Consider the following 17,592-nt stretch of genomic DNA (forward strand, 5'->3'; position numbering starts at 1 on the left):
TTGTTAAGTGTTTAGATAAAAGTAAACTATAGTACACAATGGAGTACTACTCAGAGATTAAAAAACAATGACTACATGAAATTCTTAGGCAAATGGACGAAACTAGAAAATATCATCCTGAGTAAGGTAACCCAGTCACAAAAGAACACACATGGTATGCACTCACTGATAAGTGGATATTGGCCCAAAAGCTTGGACTACCTAAGAAAAAAATTCACAGACCACATGAAGTTCAAGAAGAAGGAAGACCAAAATGTGGATGCTTCAATCCCTCTTAGAAGGGAGAACAAAATACTCATGGGAGGAAATAGAGGGACAAAGAGTGGATCAGGGACTGATGGAAAGGTCATCCAGAGACTTCCCCACCTAGGAATCCATCCCATATGCAGCCACCAAACCCAGTCACTATTGCCCATGCCAAAAAGTGCTTGCTGACAGGAGCCTGATATCTTCTGAGAGGCTTTTACAGAGCCTTACTGATATAGATGAAGATGTTTGCAGCTAACCATCAGACTGAGCACGGGGACCTCAATGGAGGAGTTAGAGAAAGGACTGAAGGAGCTGAAGGGATTTGCAACCCCATAGGAAGAACAATAATACCAACACCAGAGCTCCTAGGGACTAAACCATCAACCAGAGTACACATGGAGCAACCCATTTATCCAGCTGCATATGTAGCAGCTTGTCAGTCATCAATGGGAGTAGAGGCCCTAGGTTCTGTGTAGGGAACGCCCAGGTGTTGAAGTGGGAGTTGGTGGGTGGGAGGGGGAGCATCCTCATAGAAGCAGGGGGAGAGAGAAGGGGATGGGAGGGAGAAAAGGGATAACATTTGAAATGTAAACACATAAAATATCCAATAAAAAATAAATAAATAAAATAAACTACAGTGAGTTAGTGGGCAACATTATTACAAACATGAATCATCTAGGGAAAAATAGAGAATTAATTCCACCTAACCTTTTATGGGTGACAAAGCTCACGCTCAGAAGAGAGAAGTCTTCTTTCGTGTCCTAGCTGCTTTGAAAGGTCAGTGCTAACTCACACCTGTTCCACACAGAATCAAAGCATAGACTTTCTGGAGATGCTAATGGAAGTTGTGAATGACCTTCTTCAAAAACTAAATAAAAAGAAGTCACAAGATCCTGTCTACAATTTCACTTATTGCTCTTATGACTTAAAATCCATCCTTGGATTAAGATTAATAAATGTTAATATAATTGTTTAAACACCTACCAGTGTGGGGTACACATGAGATGAAATATTCAAACTGACCCAGATTAAGTGCTTAAATTTCAGTAGAAGTTAGAATACTCTCTTCACAATAAACAAGTCTGAAAACACAAAAGCTGTGAATTCCATATGAGCTTCTCTTTACTTCAAAACTGCTCAGCACTAAGCCCTCCTGGTGGTTCACGCCAGCAATCCAGCACTCAGAAGGTGGAGGAGGGAGAGTTTCTGCAGATACAAACCCACCCTGGGCCACAGCAAGGCCTTGCCTCAAAAACCCAAAACTGTTGTGCACTAAAAGATGGCATTCTATAGACAGTATGGCTGCCAGTCAAATGGCATCAACGGACAGACAGGGCACCATCTGGCAAAGGGAGACCAAACCACAAGTGTACATGGCTGCTTTTTTGCATAAACGTAAGAGACAGAGAAGACAGAAGAAGCAACAGCAGCCATAGTGCACAGAAGCCAGACATTAGAAACAAAGATTCCTCGTCTGAGAAATGATCATTATCATGCTGTTTGCACAATGCCTTTGCTGAGCCTTCAGCTCACTCTCTGAGCTTTCATCTTTCCCCAGGCTCAGGCTCAGCAGCTTTCTACCCAGAGACTCCTCTAACAACCAGTTTGAAAATGACTTAAAGACAAGCTGGAGTGAGCACAGTGAAGGAAATAACTGTGGGCTTTCCATGGCAGATGGGCATTCACATTCTAATTTATTCACAGCCAGACATGGATGAGTGTTAAAGATATGCTTTGGGAAAACTAACATTAAAAAGGTAAACCCTGGAGTTACATGTCTAGCACATTTTAGACATCATTTTTTATGGCTTCTCCAGACACGAAACAAGGATTCCCAAAAGACAGAAACAGGAGAATGTCTATGATGGTGAGGTACTGTTACTGCTCCAAATAGGGAAAATGGAAGAGAAAAAGGAAGAAGAGAAGAGAAAGAAGAAGAGGGAGAGGAAGGGAGGGGAGGGCAGGGGAAGGGACAGGGAGAAGAGAAGAGACTAACTGATTATTATCTGGGCTAAGACTTTATCTACCAATACCTAAATACTTTCATGCCGCCATAAAAACAATATAGCTCACCCTTTCACAGCAGACTTGGAAAGATTTGTGTCTCCTTTCCTGGTTTTGTATTGTCTGCATCAAGCATGGCTTTTGTGGAGATACCATGATCTTCTAAGGATTGATGTCTAGTTTCTCTTACTGTTCTGGAAAATGCGTTTGTTCAATAAGGATTCTAAGGGGTTGGGGATTTAGCTCAGTGGTAGAGCGCTTGCCTAGCAAGCGCAAGGCCCTGGGTTTGGTCCCCAGCTCCGAAAAAAAGAGAAAAAAAAAAAAAAGGATTCTAGTGACTGCCATGCGCCACACACTATGCTAGGCATTAGGGAGAGTAATAAACAAAATCCCAAGTCTGTAGTTCAACCTCAGGTAACCATAAGCTTACTGAAAACTAAAGTGAAATGAGAGGAGACTGGACATCAGATGACTGGAGAAAACTCTGAGGAATTGATATTTGAAGATGATGACTCCAAAACAGAAATTCCTGAAACCAGTAGCAAAATGTCAAACATACACATTTTGTAAAGAATGCTAAATAAAGACTCCTTACAATTGCAGCCAGAACAATTACATGCCAGAGTGGTGTCTGCAACCTAAACCTGGCACTGCCCTAACTCTTGGCACACCCTGAAGTACCTTCCTGGTAGTGGTGTGGTACCAATGGGAGAAAACACACTGAGCAACTTAACCTTGACTCCAACCTATTTCATTTCAGCTTGAAAAAGACATAAAGAGGGAGCAAGAACCATTGTACTGGTTCTCAGTTCTGCGCTTCTTGGCTGGTGCCAAACTTTCTGTTCCACAGCTTCCACATCTAAAAACAAGACAATATCATAACTCGATAGGGATTGGTTTGACGGTAGAACTAAATCCCAGAATTGAGGAGCTGGAAACAGGAGGATCGGGAGTCTAAGGTCAGCCTTGGATATATGCTAAAATTAATCCAGCTACATGAGACTTTGTCTCAAACAGCAATAACAAAAACAGTAATAATAACAATGACAAGAAGAGGAAGAGGAGGAAGAGGAAGAAGAAGAGGAGGAGGAGGAGGAAGAGAAGAATCTACCATCCAAAATTAAATAATAAAATTCAACATCTAAGGGGCTTACAATAGTGATTTATAAATATCAAGAACTCATCAAGTGTGGCATAGTGACACATGCCTATAATTCCAGGCCTCAGGAGGCAGAAGCAGGCAGACCTCTGTGAGTTCAATGCTAGCCTGGACTATAAAGCAAAGACAGCCATGGATACATAGGGAAACTATGTCTTGTAAAACAAACAAAACAATAACAAAGAACTCGTCAAATAACAGGTATGGTTGTGGGTGTTTTGTCTTGTTTTGTTTTGTTTTGTTGAGACAGAATCTCATTCTGCAGCCCTGGGTGGCCTGGAACTTACATTATAGATAAGACTAGTTTCAAACACACAGAAATCCACCTGCCTCTGCTGGTATTAAAGGTATGAACCACAACACCTGGATATGACCTTAGCTTTTAAAGCTAGTTAAACATACGATATCTTTTGTTATACTTGTAAAAATATTCTATATGCAATACCTGAGTTTAAAATTCATTCTCATAGTGTGCAAGCTCTTTGATGGCAGATAGCATTTATATTCAATTCATTCTCCCCAGCCCTAGAACAGCTCAACAAATTTTAATTAAGCACACATTTCCCATAATCATTGAAAAACAAATCTAGTAAAACTTTTCCCAGTAAAACTTCCCAATGAACACTGACTCAACTAAGGCTGTAACTTAGAACTCACAATCTGTTCTCACAAAGAGAAGTTTATGGCACATCTAACCTAGCTATGTCTTGTAGAACTGTCTTCTAAATGCATATAATCCCTACTTCACGCTTCCATAATCACCTACCATAGCAAGAAAATTCTGTCACACTGATGTGAGTGAGCTATATTTGTTCAGCTAAGACATTTTTGACACCTGCCAAGTCTAGGGATTCTGCATCCACTAGAGAAAGTGGACATTATAATCAATGTTAACACCAAGATTAGGACATAATGCCTGTGGACACACAGAGGACAGAAAGACTGGCTCTGCCAAGAAAGAAAAGTTTCACCGTGAATTGAATTTTTTAGACTGCCTCTTAAAAAATAGGGAAGAATTTTTCCAAGCAGAAAAATTAAAAGGGAAGTTATACATTCGTAAATCATTCATACAGATAGACAAATATGTAGAAAGATCTGAAGAACCTGAAGAATACAACACTATGACATATATGCCAGGATGTCAGGGGAGACTGCATATTGGTGTGTCGATAAAATAGGGGACGGTGATAGTGAACTTGTGTAGCCAGCAAAGATGTATGCAGTGTTCTCTACCTTCCAGAGGAACATCGTGGAGGCTATAGAATCATACCTGGAGTGTGGGAAAGTAATCCGACACATGTAGCATGAAATGGAACATAGTGGAAACATGAACCCAGGTAGAACTATCTTCCATGTCCGTGTCTTTTTTTTTTAAATATTTTTGTAGATTTCACATGAGTACAGTATTTACATCATTTTCACCCTTCGCTCTAAGTTCTCCCATGTCCCCATTCTGCTCCCTCTAAAGTATATGACCTCTTCTTCTATATTTATTATTGCTATATATACACATACACACACAAACTTACCACGCCCATTTTATGTTTTTTTCTATGAACATGTGTTTAAGGCTGATACATTGGGATTAGAATGAACTATTGGGGACTCAATCCTGGAGGAAACAGATTTTCCCTGAGAGAGCCCAATAACCATTGCTTTATGCAATCTCCCTGTCCACATTAGCATGTCAACTAGTTATTATGCGGTCTTGTTTGAAGCAGGCTTATTGCTGAGATTTCATGAACACATTCACCCTGCTGTGCCTAGTCTATCCTACAACATGTATCACAGTCTTTCTAACCTCTCTTCCATGATATTCCCTGAGCCTTAGGAGTGGGGTGGTGTTGTAAATGTGCCAGTTGGGACTAGATACCCTACAGTCACTGACTCATTGCATTTTGAATGGTTGTGAATCTGCCTCCATCTGCAAAAAAAAAAAAAAAAAAAAAAGTAGCTTTTGTTGATAAGGGATAAGAGTTACTTATCTGTGAGTATAGGAATAAGCAGGAGAATGTAGTCAGGGGTTTTACTAGTTTAGGTAAATGGCAGTAGCTGGTGCTCTTCAGACGTGGGTATTCAACAGTACTAAGTATGAATTCTCTCTATTGAATGAGCCTTAAGTCCAATTAGACAGCTGTTTATTACCCCAAGATATAAGTGTAAGTGCCGCCATCGCACTACAGACGACGTCTCGTGATGGCAGGCATTGTGTCCTTTAGACTCATACATATCTGGGTAGAACTAGTCATTGTTCTTCCTCCTTGGCATATCACATGGCACCTACAGATACTATGAGAGAGAGATCCTCATTGTTGTTTGTTCTATCTCTATCTCTTGTTCTCTTTTTTTCTCCCACTACTATTATTTGGGATTATGAGACTCCAATGTGAAATATGAAATCAATTGTTAAGATTAGCTCAAAACAAAATACCTCATGTGAAAAATGACCAATACACTGATAATCAACGCCTTCAAATCTAACTTTAACCAACTATAGATACCATGGAAAATCGACTCATCCAGAATGTGATGGCACATACCCTTAAACCCAGCATTCAGGAAGCAAAACCAGGCTGACTTCTATGAGTTTGCAGGCCAGCCTGAACTACATCATGAGACACTCTCTCTGTCTCTCTCTGTGTCTCTGTCTCTCTCCCTCTCTGTCTCTCTCCCTCTCTCTCTCTCCCTCTCTCTCTCTCTCTCTCTCTTTCTCTCTCTCTCTCTCACACACACACACGTGTATATATATATATGTGCGTGTGTGTGTGTGTGTGTGTGTGTCTTCATACTTTAGTTCCTACATCTATTCAATAAGAAAGTTTGATTTCCATGTACTTAATGGCACACATATTTCTTGACCACCTACTAAATACAGCAATGAGTATGACAAGCAAAATTTCCTACCTTTATAGAGCTTATATTGTGGTAAAAACACAATCAAGTTTAAATTAGGAAATATGTGTGAGCTGGTGATGAGTGAGATGGAGAAACATAATGCAGGAGGGAAGGGTAGGAAGGGTGGGTGACAAGGGAGTACTTCACAAATGGCTGAAAGTCCTAGAACAGAAGCAAGTCTGGTCTGACCCATATAAAGCAGTGAAGTCTATGAAGCTGGAGAACAAAAGGACCCTAGTTTAGGGGCTGGAGATCAGAGGGATAGGGTCAGATCATACAAGGCCCTGGGGAACCACAGGGACTGCCTTCAAGTCAAGCCGTGATGGGGAGCCACTGGAAGAGAACTACAGTCCAACTTACACATCGAAAGCATCATTATCTGCTAGGTTCAAAAGACGCTGAGGAGGGACAAGAAACAGTGGCAATGTTCTAGGCCACAGTGGATGGATGAGTGTAAGGTGGCCTCACCCTGTGTCTGTCTTCACAGTAGAGCTGACCAGACTACCTGAGTTAAGGACTATCCCAAGAATTTAGGCATATAGAACCAGAGGAATCAGGACATGACTGCAAAACTCCAAGTGTCTATGTTTTGTCAATTTTTTTCTTTCTTTGTGGTAGAGACTTCTATTTATTTAGGAACAAGGTTGATAAGAACTAAAAGTATTTACTGTCTCGTAAATCATTTCCTGTCTTCAGAAAACTTTAGAAGAAAGGAAAGGTTATGGTAAAAATCCTTTCTTAAAAATCCTACAAAAAGATGTGGCTAAAGAGATGGCTCAGCAGCGAAGAGAGCTGGCTGTTTCCAGATGGCTCTAACTTGACTCCAACATTGACTCTGGTGCCTGCCATAGGATCTCACACTCTCTTCTGGCTTCCTCACATGTGCACACACACGCACGCACACACACACACACACACACAGAGAGAGAGAGAGAGAGAGAGAGAGAGAGAGAGAGAGAATATACTTATACAGACATAAAACTTTTTAAAAACACACCCAAAGAAAAATGCTCACTTATTTCAAAGTCTCAATCTTTTTCCAATTACTTATTTTTTGATTTTCAATTGTGTTGTGTTCCTTTATGTCCTATTAATAAGCAGATGTTGAATTGCCAGTGCAATTCTGATCTTCAAAACAATCTTGTCATAAGAGGAAGAGGCAAGATATGTCCAGAACTGGAAAACCCTTGCTGGTAGCACTTAAAGTTCCTAACTCTATTGCTGTTCTTTGTGTTGTCTGCATTCACGTACGCCTGGGATGAAGGTTTCAGGGCAATAAAGGAATGCTGACAGGTCTCAGAGCAAATCCACTCACTGTGTATCCTGACCTCCATGTATTTGAAACATAGAACTCCAGCTCTACTTACTGCTCAGTTGTGAGGAAGATGCAGTATGTTTGGTCTATAAAATCTTAGAGTCAACATACGTAGTAAAGGTGATTTATGATAGTCATTCTCTGAATGGGTGGATGAATCTTGGTGAACACAAGAACAGTACAAAATCCACAAACAGGTCTGTAAGTAAAAGGTCCTAGTACATGGAATGGAGCCTGGGCTGTATGTGTCTTTTCAATATAGACAGTCTGTGGAATGCTAACATTTCTGGAAAAAGTGATTAGGTGTTGTCTGGGGAGAGATGACGTAAAAGACTAAATGAGCTTCAACCTATTCAATCATCTAGTCTGCTCTAACAGTTCATTTAGAAGTTGACTCGCCTTGCCTGGCACACAGCATACCCCCAATACTGAACGTTGTTTTCTGTACCAAGAAAAGCAAAGCTTTTCACTTTTTCACTTGCCACTGGGTTGTTAAACATTTTTAATTTATGTCAGTATTTGGAACTGAGATTGTACAAACACATGTCATGAAAGTTCACAGTCTACTTCATCTTCATCCAGGAAATCTTTACACAACCCTAGAACTTGTGTCCTGATGCCACTCATAAGAACATACACACTGCGTATGTATATTTGGTGTGTGTGTGTGTGTGTGTGTGTGTGTGTGTGTGTGTGTGTGTGTGTGTACAGAAAGAAACACACACAGAGAATGAAATGGCTTAGTGCAAGCAGATCTGATCCAAATCCCTTATTCCAGTACTTAGCCTTACACAAGCTATTTAACTTCATTAAGATTGCATTTTTTTCAACAGTGACATGTTGCCGGTAAATCACAGTGCATATTTGGCAGTGTCTTTATGAATACTAAACAAGTTGTTAATGGCACTAAGCAGCACCTAACACATGGTACAGAAAGGCAGCATTTTTACACACCCCAAGCTGCTTGCACTGTGGAGAGAAGAGCACCTTGGAGCATCTGTTCTCACTACTGTCTGCTTTCATTTCATTTCTGATTTATATTTCTACTCTCAAAAACATTTATTTGTTCATGGTTAGCAATGGACATGAGCCCAATAGAATTAGAAGGCGGCATAAGAATCTCATGAAATTTCCCCACATTTAGTTAAGACAGGTATTTCCCCACGTCCATTCAGGTCATGATTCTTCTAGAGCCCAATAGCACTGCAAGGACCCTGGGCATTTGAGGAAGCGGAGCCCAGGACCTGGGGTTTGGATTTAATAAGACATCCTTTTGTGATTTCCATCCACCTTCAGTACACAGTTCACACACTGCCTGCCATCCTCCCTCGGGAAAAGCTTCCGGGGATGGCCCTTCTTCTGCCCAACTCTCAAAGCCTATTCACCTGGCCTGTGACTCAAAGACACAGTGACCAGACACCTGAAACATAAACACTAAAGGTGGCCAGTGTCCAGATCACACGCCATTACGGAGGTGCCATTATGGAGGCGCCATTACCGAGGCGCCATTACCGAGGCGCCATCACTGAGGCGCCATTACCGAGGCGCCATTACCGAGGCGCCATCACTGAGGCGCCATTACGGAGGTGCCTCCAGACATCAGGAGCGCGCCTCTCTGCATAGTGTGATATTTGTAGCACTTGTCACCTCCTTCAAATTTGCTACAGTTTCTTCTTATCAAAACATACATTCAAAATAAAAATATATTACAAAAAATATATATTGATTTCTTACATAGCCTTCTGTTCTTTTTATTAAAGAGAAATCTTAAGGTTTTGCTAGTTTAGAACTCACATGCTCTATATCCACTGTTCATCTAAGCATCAAATACAGCTCTAGTTTCCTAATAACTGGAGTGAATGGGAAGCACAATGGCACACACTTTTAAACCAATGAGAAAAACACTACAGCAAAAGTATGGGAAAGTGATCAAGTATATTGATCCCATAATGAGATGGCATCATCTCATGATGATGAGAGTAAAGAATGAGAGTAAAGAAATACTGAATCCATGTGGGATGCTTACTGAGTCAAGGGCTGCTTCTGGCACTCAGTACATCCAATCCCATGCCCTGTGAGCTTGGCACTGAGTTACATTATCTCCTCGTAATGGAGAGAGAATATGGCAAACACACTGCACTTCTTAAGTTGACCGTGAATATATATACATAAGAGAGATGATTGCTCAGAGCTTCACAAAGTAACTACTACCTTTGAGGGCGGTCCAAATAAATAACTACCCTCCAGCAGTTAGTCCTGGCTGCCCTGGGCCATGTCCTCCTTGTGAACCAAATGTTGAATTTAAATAAGACAAAATCTGAAATGCTGTCCAGATCCTTGGCTGATCTTTTATAGGTTTCTTGTTGTGATAGTGGTTTATTCTGTCTGTCTGTCTGTGTGTTGTTTGTTGAGATAGACTCTGGCTGCAAACTCATAGTATTCCTCCTACATCACCCTCGTCAGTGCTGGTATAACAGACATGCACTGCCATGGATGGGGTTATTTTATTTTGATAAATAAGTAGTCAGAGTAAAGTGATAAATTACTCAAAAATTTTAAGAATGTATCAGTGGTTGTAATAAATCAATTATTGAGAAACCTATCATTATAATTATAATGTAACATTTATTTACATATAAGATTTATTTAAATTTGATTTTAAATTTGTCTCAAACTCTCAGGAAAACTATTAGAAATTTACTATACTTCATTTGCATATGAAGAAACTGAGGCTTTAAAAGATTAAATCACTTGTCCAAGACTTTAAAACATGAAAATTATAAAATCCAGAATTTAAGCCTAAAGCCAAGTAAACTTCCCATCCTAAGACACTGCAGTAATGGTGGGCACTTAAACCAGGACTCTACATGAATATCTTCTGAATGGCTTTGTGACATAGAACACTACTTACAATTTGATTGTGAAAGATAAAGGAAAAACCAACCACCCTTCTCCTCCTCTTCCTCTTCCTCTTCCTCTTCCTCCCCCTCCTCTTCCTCCTCCTCCTATTTCTCCTTTCTTCTTCCTTCCTTCTTCTTTCTTCTTCCTATTATAAGGGTGTTTCACACTATAGAAGATCTGGATAACTTCAGGAACAACACAGTGGATATTTAAACATTACTTGACACTACATTAGAGTGCCAAGTGCTTCTTCATTTAGTGATCCTTCACACCTGTTAAAACAAGATACACAAGCGCAACATGATAGCTGTATTACAGAAAGGGTCTACTTGAAAACTATAACTTTATTACTCTTCGGTCATAAGTAAATCATTAAAAGTTAACATACCTCCACAAAAGTGCCTAGGGATATTGATGAGTCAATCACTGGTTACTAATTGCATTGTATATTATTTCATTTATTCTTTAAAAGAAACTTAGGGGTCATTTAATATTACCCCCATTTTATTCAACAAAAAAATATCAAACAAATTTCTAATGGTAAGCTTACATTTCAGTATGGTAACTCAAAATCCAGTGGTATTCACCATATCTAAAAGTATTAAGTCAAAAGACTCTTCTGCTCCCAGTAACTTAAAACCTAAATCAGTTGGGGATGGTGACACACAACTTTAATGCCAACACTCAGGTTGCAAAGGCAAGTAGATCTTGGTGAGTTCAAAGCCAGCCTGGTCCACATACTGAGATCTGGGACAGCCAGGGATACATTGTGAGACCCTGTCTCAAACAAGCATATCAACCTAGAGAATCTAAACAAACAGAGACAAAGAGAAGGATAGTGTTCTCTTTTGTGGGGAGGAGGATACTTAAACACAAATGCACAAATTCTGGTCCCAGACTAAGAAGGCTTTTTTTAATGAGAATTAAATTAAATCCTGAATAACAAAAAAACAGAAACAGATATACATAATAAAACAAATTTTAAGCCACATTATAAAACATGTTCACAGCAGTTGTAATTGCTTGGAGAGAAAAATAATTATAAAATAAGAAATAATGAATGGAGTAAATGGAGAAAAGTTACAGCCTGGTTCCCAAATAATTTATAGAGTTAGGCACATTTTTAAGTTTCTGTGGGGGGAGGTTGAAGAAAAAAAAGAATTAGTTATTTTTCAAACTAATTCTATCCCACTAAGTGGATAGATTGGATTTTCATGATCAACACCCAACACTGTAGCACAAACAACTAATATAAGCAAGCAAACAACAGTCATTTTGTGACAACACCTAGCAAGTAACCAAAGCATTTATAAAAATCAAGACGTCTCACCCCGGGTTCAAAACCCATGCATTTACGTGGACATAGGCTTTTCCCTTCTGAAACAGAACACATCCTCAAAGGCTGGGAGGAAGGAAGGTAAACTGAGAAAGCAATCAAGAACAGAGTTTGGTAGCTCCCAGTAGCCTATCTATTAAGGCCAAAATAAAGTGTAGGATTTTGTGGGAAGCACATGGATAGCTCAGGGCTGTCAATACCGTGATTCATATTCCATCCCCACTGCTGCTAAGTGACCTACTTTTTGCAAATTCATGTCAATGTAAACAGTGCTATACTTGCTACTTGATTACTATAGAATCAAACAAGGGGCAGCCTGACATTGATGGCTGCCTTTATCAGATACACCTTGGAAAATCTTGCATAAATACAGATTGTAAAGTATTTCTAATTTACTCAAACTGTCTTTAGGTTCTTTCTAACAATATCCTATTCTTTGTATCACTAAACTTTGGAACTAGGGTCCCTAAAAACTGCAGTGTTCTATGGCCCGAGATGAGACATTGCACTTCCCATGCCTTGGAAGAATGGTAAATGCATAACCACTTGGTAGAGAGAGACATAAGTGGGAGACAGTGGCAGGCATTGGACATCAACTCACCTGTAAAACATTCAACCTAAACTGTCCTGCCTGCAAGATGCACAGGGATAGAGATGGAGCAGAGAGAGAGAGACCAGCCAACCAATGCCTGGCCCAACTGCGGGCCCATCCCATGGGAAAGAGCCAACCCCTGACATTATTAATGATACTGTGCTATGTTTGCGGACAAGAAGGGAAAGCCTCTCTTGGGTAACACCCTTCCCTGGGATAAGTTGCAGCAGGACTAAGAACACCCTCTCCCACTAAGGTCCAACTAGGCGGTCCAGCTAGGAGAAAGAGATCCAATGGCAGACAACAGAGACAGCCTCCGCTTCGATCATTGAGCAACCCACTGTCTCCTGAGAGACTTCATCCAGCATTGGATGGAAACAGATGCAGAGACCCATAACCAAACATCGGGCAGAGCTCTGGGAGTCTTGTGGAAAAGGAGGGGATAGGATTGAGCAAGCTGGAAGTGTCAAAGACACTACAAGAAGACCTACGGAATCCATTAACCTGGACCCATGGGGGCTCGCAGAGACTAAACCACCAACCAAAGAGCATGAAGTTGCTGGACCTAGGCCCCCTACACATCTGTAGCAGATGTGCTGCTTGGTTTTCATGTGGGTTGCTCAATGATCGAAGCGGAGGCTGTCTCTGTTGTCTGCCATTGGATCTCTTTCTCCTAGCTGGACCGCCTAGTTGGACCTTAGTGGGAGAGGGTGTTCTTAGTCCTGCTGCAACTTATCCCAGGGAAGGGTGTTACCCAAGAGAGGCTTTCCCTTCTCCTCAGAGAAGGGGGTAATGGGAGAAGGGATTTGTGAGGGTAGGATTGGAGAAGAGGAGGGAGGGGGCTACAATCAGGATGTAAATTGAATACATAAATGAATTAATGGAAAAAGAAGAAGTAGGAGAGCTTTTGGCAGCAAACTTAGTTCTCCATTTTTTTAATGACAGCATTAAACTAAGCAAACACACTATGACCAATATCTTCTATTAGAAAGACCAGAGTAACCCAGGTCAACCAAAAATGCAAAGCTTTCTCTGTCAGTAAAAAGGAAAATTAAGTTTATTTAGAAGGGAAGTCTTTGATCATGATGTAAAGTGAATAAATAAATAATGAAAAATAAAGAAGGAAACTAAAAACAAAAAAGGAAAGTCTATTTTATAAAAAATCATGCTGTTGAAAAAATAATAATCACAACTCCAAGTGAATTCCTCAACGACAGCTTTTCCAACATTGTATCATCATAAGCATCTGAGAGGTACTTGTCATTTTGGCCAGCTCCTCTAAAATTCTAAATCCCCCAACAACGAAGCTACATCTGATTTTTAAAGGGAACTATACCCTAGGCTTTTATATAATACACAGTAAATAACTGCATTGGTTATAGATATAACCTCTGGTTTAATTACATATTAACTCTATATCAACTAGATCTATATTATTCCAAAACCTTTTGATGGTGGCCAGTGATTTATGTCAGTAGCATATAGTTAATAGTCACTTTTGTTCCCAAAATATATTTGTATAAATGAAGTTTCTTTACTTCAAAGCACAAATTCACAGGGAAAGCGCCTTCTAAATCTTCCTGCTGTAAGCTTGTTTTCTAAGCTGTTATTACAGATAATCAGAGACTTCACTCCATGGCTTCTGTAATAACACATTATACATTTTGCACTGTTTTTTTCCACTTACTCTTGTGATGGCAAAACCATTTTTCTCAAAGCTGATTGGTTGTGCATGTCTACAACAGTGCTTAAATGTGACCCTGCTATCAAGCCTCCTGACAAGGAGGGATCTTTTTATGTTAAGTCTTTTGGGCACTGAACATGACACCTTCTTGAAGAATTTTTGTTTTATTATTAAGAAATAAATGTGTCTTGCTCCTTGGCTCTCTGTGGCTTCAGCAGTTTGTAGTCATTTCTACCATAGACTATTAAGAACATATTTCAAAGACAGGTTAACAAGGTTCAAGTTTACTTTTTATATAGTACAGCTTCTAAGTGGCATTGGGTGAGTATCAAAGATTATCAACGTATATTGTACAGTACCAAATAATGACCTTGTTTATAGATGTTTATTAACTTTCCTATTTTATTTGCAATGTTTCTAAATCACTTTTGTAGACTAATTTTTGATAAAAGTTTCAACTCTTAGTTTATTTGGTGTTTGTTTCTCTTATAGGTTTTCTTCCCAACTGCTCTGACCTCCTTTACACTGTAACTTTGCACATTTTCCCATAAGGAAGTTTTATCAACAATGCACTAGCAGTGTCTCAAAATACGATGCCTGTCTCATTTTCTCTCTGATTTAGCTCTCATCCTAATCTTAAAGCACCGAAGATTAAGCTCGATTGTGAGGACCCTCTCATAAGGGTATGGTTGAATAAAATGATTATCATGACTTGGGCTACTCTTAGAGGTGATGTTGTGATGTTGGTTTCACTTATTTGCTCTCTCTCCAAATTTGAGCTTCTTCTCATGCCAAAATCCTTATTTTTCCCAAAAGGCTTATGAAAGTTTTGGTGAAAACATGTTGCTGCTTCAGTGCAGAAATACAGCTTCTCCTCCAAAGCCATGTGACATGGTGAGTATTCCCCTCATCTGTCTATTATCTGCTCATTCAGACTATAAAGTTCGTTAAGTGCACTTGAGAGGGCAAACCTCACTTAAGTATGTAAGAAAATGGGGAAGATGTAAACCTTCATGGTCATACCTCAGGGCACCACCGAGTATTATTTTCAATCAAAAAAATCAAAAATGATCAAAAAGCAGCTGTTGTTCAGTTACATTCTTTTACATGTAGAAAAGACATCATCCAAAATAATTTGACAGTTTAGCAAAAACAAAGACATTATATATACACAAAAGAAAGTGAGCTGTCTCCTTTCATGTGTACAAAATCTAGACTCACTGTGACTACTGTAGAGATGAGATGGGTGCCTGAATGAGATGAACACCCAGAGCTTCCCAAAAGCCTTGATCCAGGACCTGAGAGACATTTAAAAAGGAAACCCTCTATCCACTCTCTCTTCACTTCCTGTGGCTTTGTAACCTACACTAAATATACCAGCTTCGGCAGTTACTTTCCTGAGGAAGAGACAAAATATACATTTCTATCTCTTCATTCTCAATTTGCCCTGGCAAGCCTTTGAGCAAAAGTGCATTTTTAAAGGTCAGTTCATAACAATAATAAAAATACAAATAAAGGAAAAGAGGACAATTTTAACACTGTGAAATTCTACAGTTTATTTCATCAGAATGTTAACGAATTTCTATATAATGCAGTGTTAGATGCAATATCTTAGAAAACTTAAGTCCTAACTTTTGAAGTGTGTATTCATTGAACCTGAAGATATGTACGATGAATGTGGTTGGACCTTACTAAGCCTTTCTAAATCAACTTGGTAGAGAAAACTCAGAATGAGAAATCCTAAGATTTTGCAGGTTATAAACTGCACATCTCCCCATACTCCCACCCCCTATTCCCCACCATCTTTCCTTCTCAGTCTGACATTGGTAATTAATGTCTCCAAACCAACATAAAGTCACAGAAGAATCCCTTTATATTCCTGAACTCAGATGGAAAAGCAAAGACACTAGTGCCTAACTGTAGAGTGCCCAAAGCAAATCACTTTAATGTCCCAAGATAACATTCAGTGTTATATTCTAGGTAAAGATGAGTCTCCTTGTTTTCCTGGGTCTGCTTGGGGTCTCGGCTGCCATGCCAGTGAGTATTCTGTCTGTGTTGGGCATTTCCTTTGTGTTCTGTTGTTGCATGACTCAGGGACAGCTGACAGATTACTCCAGCTAAGGCTCTACATTTCTCCCTCAGTTCCAGATGCCAATGCCCCGAATGCCTGGATTTAGCAGTAAAAGTGAAGAGGTATGTATTATACTCCGTACCGGAGAAGACATGTGCCAGGTCCTACTTAAAAGGTCAGGAAAGGGAGAGTATTGGTACTTTTCTTAGAAAATAAAATTTCTAATGAATAGACCAAGAGAAGTAAAGTTGAAAGTCTTGCATTCAGATCAAAGGAAAATTTTTGTCCCCCCTGAGCCTACTTATGTGTTTCAGTGTTGATTTAGGTTAAAATGTAGTCGTTAGCTCTGGGGCCAGTTGTGTTCACTAGTAAAGAGCCATCTGTACCTGGGAGAGTTATAAAGTACACTTTTATATCTTTAGCATAATTAAAACTAGTAATCATTAGTCAAACCCCATGTTCATTAGAAACAGCAATCTTCGTTTGCCTGGGTGTTTTGTTTTTGAGACAAGGTCTCTATTGTGTAGCCCTGGATGTCCTGGAACTCTCATCTTTCCTTCTTAATTTGGCTTTGGTAATTATTGTGTGCTCATTAATACAGAATCACAATAGAATCCGTTTATGTTTGTGAACTCTGCCTCAAGGAAACATAAAGAAGGTAGTGCCTGACTAACCGTGAGAGTTATATAGACCAGGCTGGCCTTGAATTCACATAGACCCACCTGCCTCTGAAAGTGCTGGGGTGAGAGGTGTGCCAGAGAAGCAGATATCTTTTTACCATTGGATTATCTTGTTCTAAAATCCTGAATTCTAAATAAACAGAACATTCAAAATCGTCAAAGTAAATTATATTTATTTTCTATCATTCTATATTGATTCAATATGAATTCTGACTCAAATTCAGAAATTCAGGGGCTGGAAAATTGGTTCAATTGGTAAAGAGCTTGTGGTACAAGCCTGAAAACTGGAGTCTGATTCCCAGAACCTCCAAGTCTGGTGACACTCACTTGTAATCCCAGCACTATGGCGTAGAGACTAGAGGATTCATGGAGCGCCCTGGCAAGCCAGCAAGGAAGGAAACCCCCAAATCAGGAAGACCCAGATACTAAGGAAAATTTGTCTCATAACAGAAGGTAGATACCTCCTAAGGAACAAAATCTAAGATGCCACTTCCATATGCACACAGATGAACACACAGACAACCCTCTGTGTAATGGGGCTCAAGAGATGGTTCACAGTGATGAGCACTGGCTATTCTTCCAGAGAATAGGGATATGATTCCCAACACCCACATAACTATCTGTAACCCCAGTGCCAGGGAGTCTGACACCCTCTCAAGTCTTCTTTGGACAGCAGACACACACTGTAACACACAGACATATGTGC

At 39.8% G+C, this 17,592-nt stretch overlaps 1 protein-coding gene across 1 annotated transcript in view; it reads left to right on the plus strand.

Annotated features, from left to right (window-relative positions):
- The first annotated feature begins 16,133 nt into the window (after positions 1–16,133).
- The window catches only part of Enam (enamelin), a 22,526-nt gene continuing 21,067 nt past the window's right edge, over positions 16,134–17,592 (plus strand). The window contains exons 1-2 of the mRNA XM_032915824.1: positions 16,134–16,172; positions 16,284–16,328. Coding sequence (XP_032771715.1) covers positions 16,167–16,172; positions 16,284–16,328 — 51 coding nt within the window. The 5' untranslated portion in view covers positions 16,134–16,166. The remainder of the gene's footprint in view (positions 16,173–16,283; positions 16,329–17,592) is intronic.

The sequence above is a fragment of the Rattus rattus genome, chromosome 11, assembly GCF_011064425.1.
Source record: "Rattus rattus isolate New Zealand chromosome 11, Rrattus_CSIRO_v1, whole genome shotgun sequence".
Lineage (NCBI taxonomy): Eukaryota > Metazoa > Chordata > Mammalia > Rodentia > Muridae > Rattus > Rattus rattus.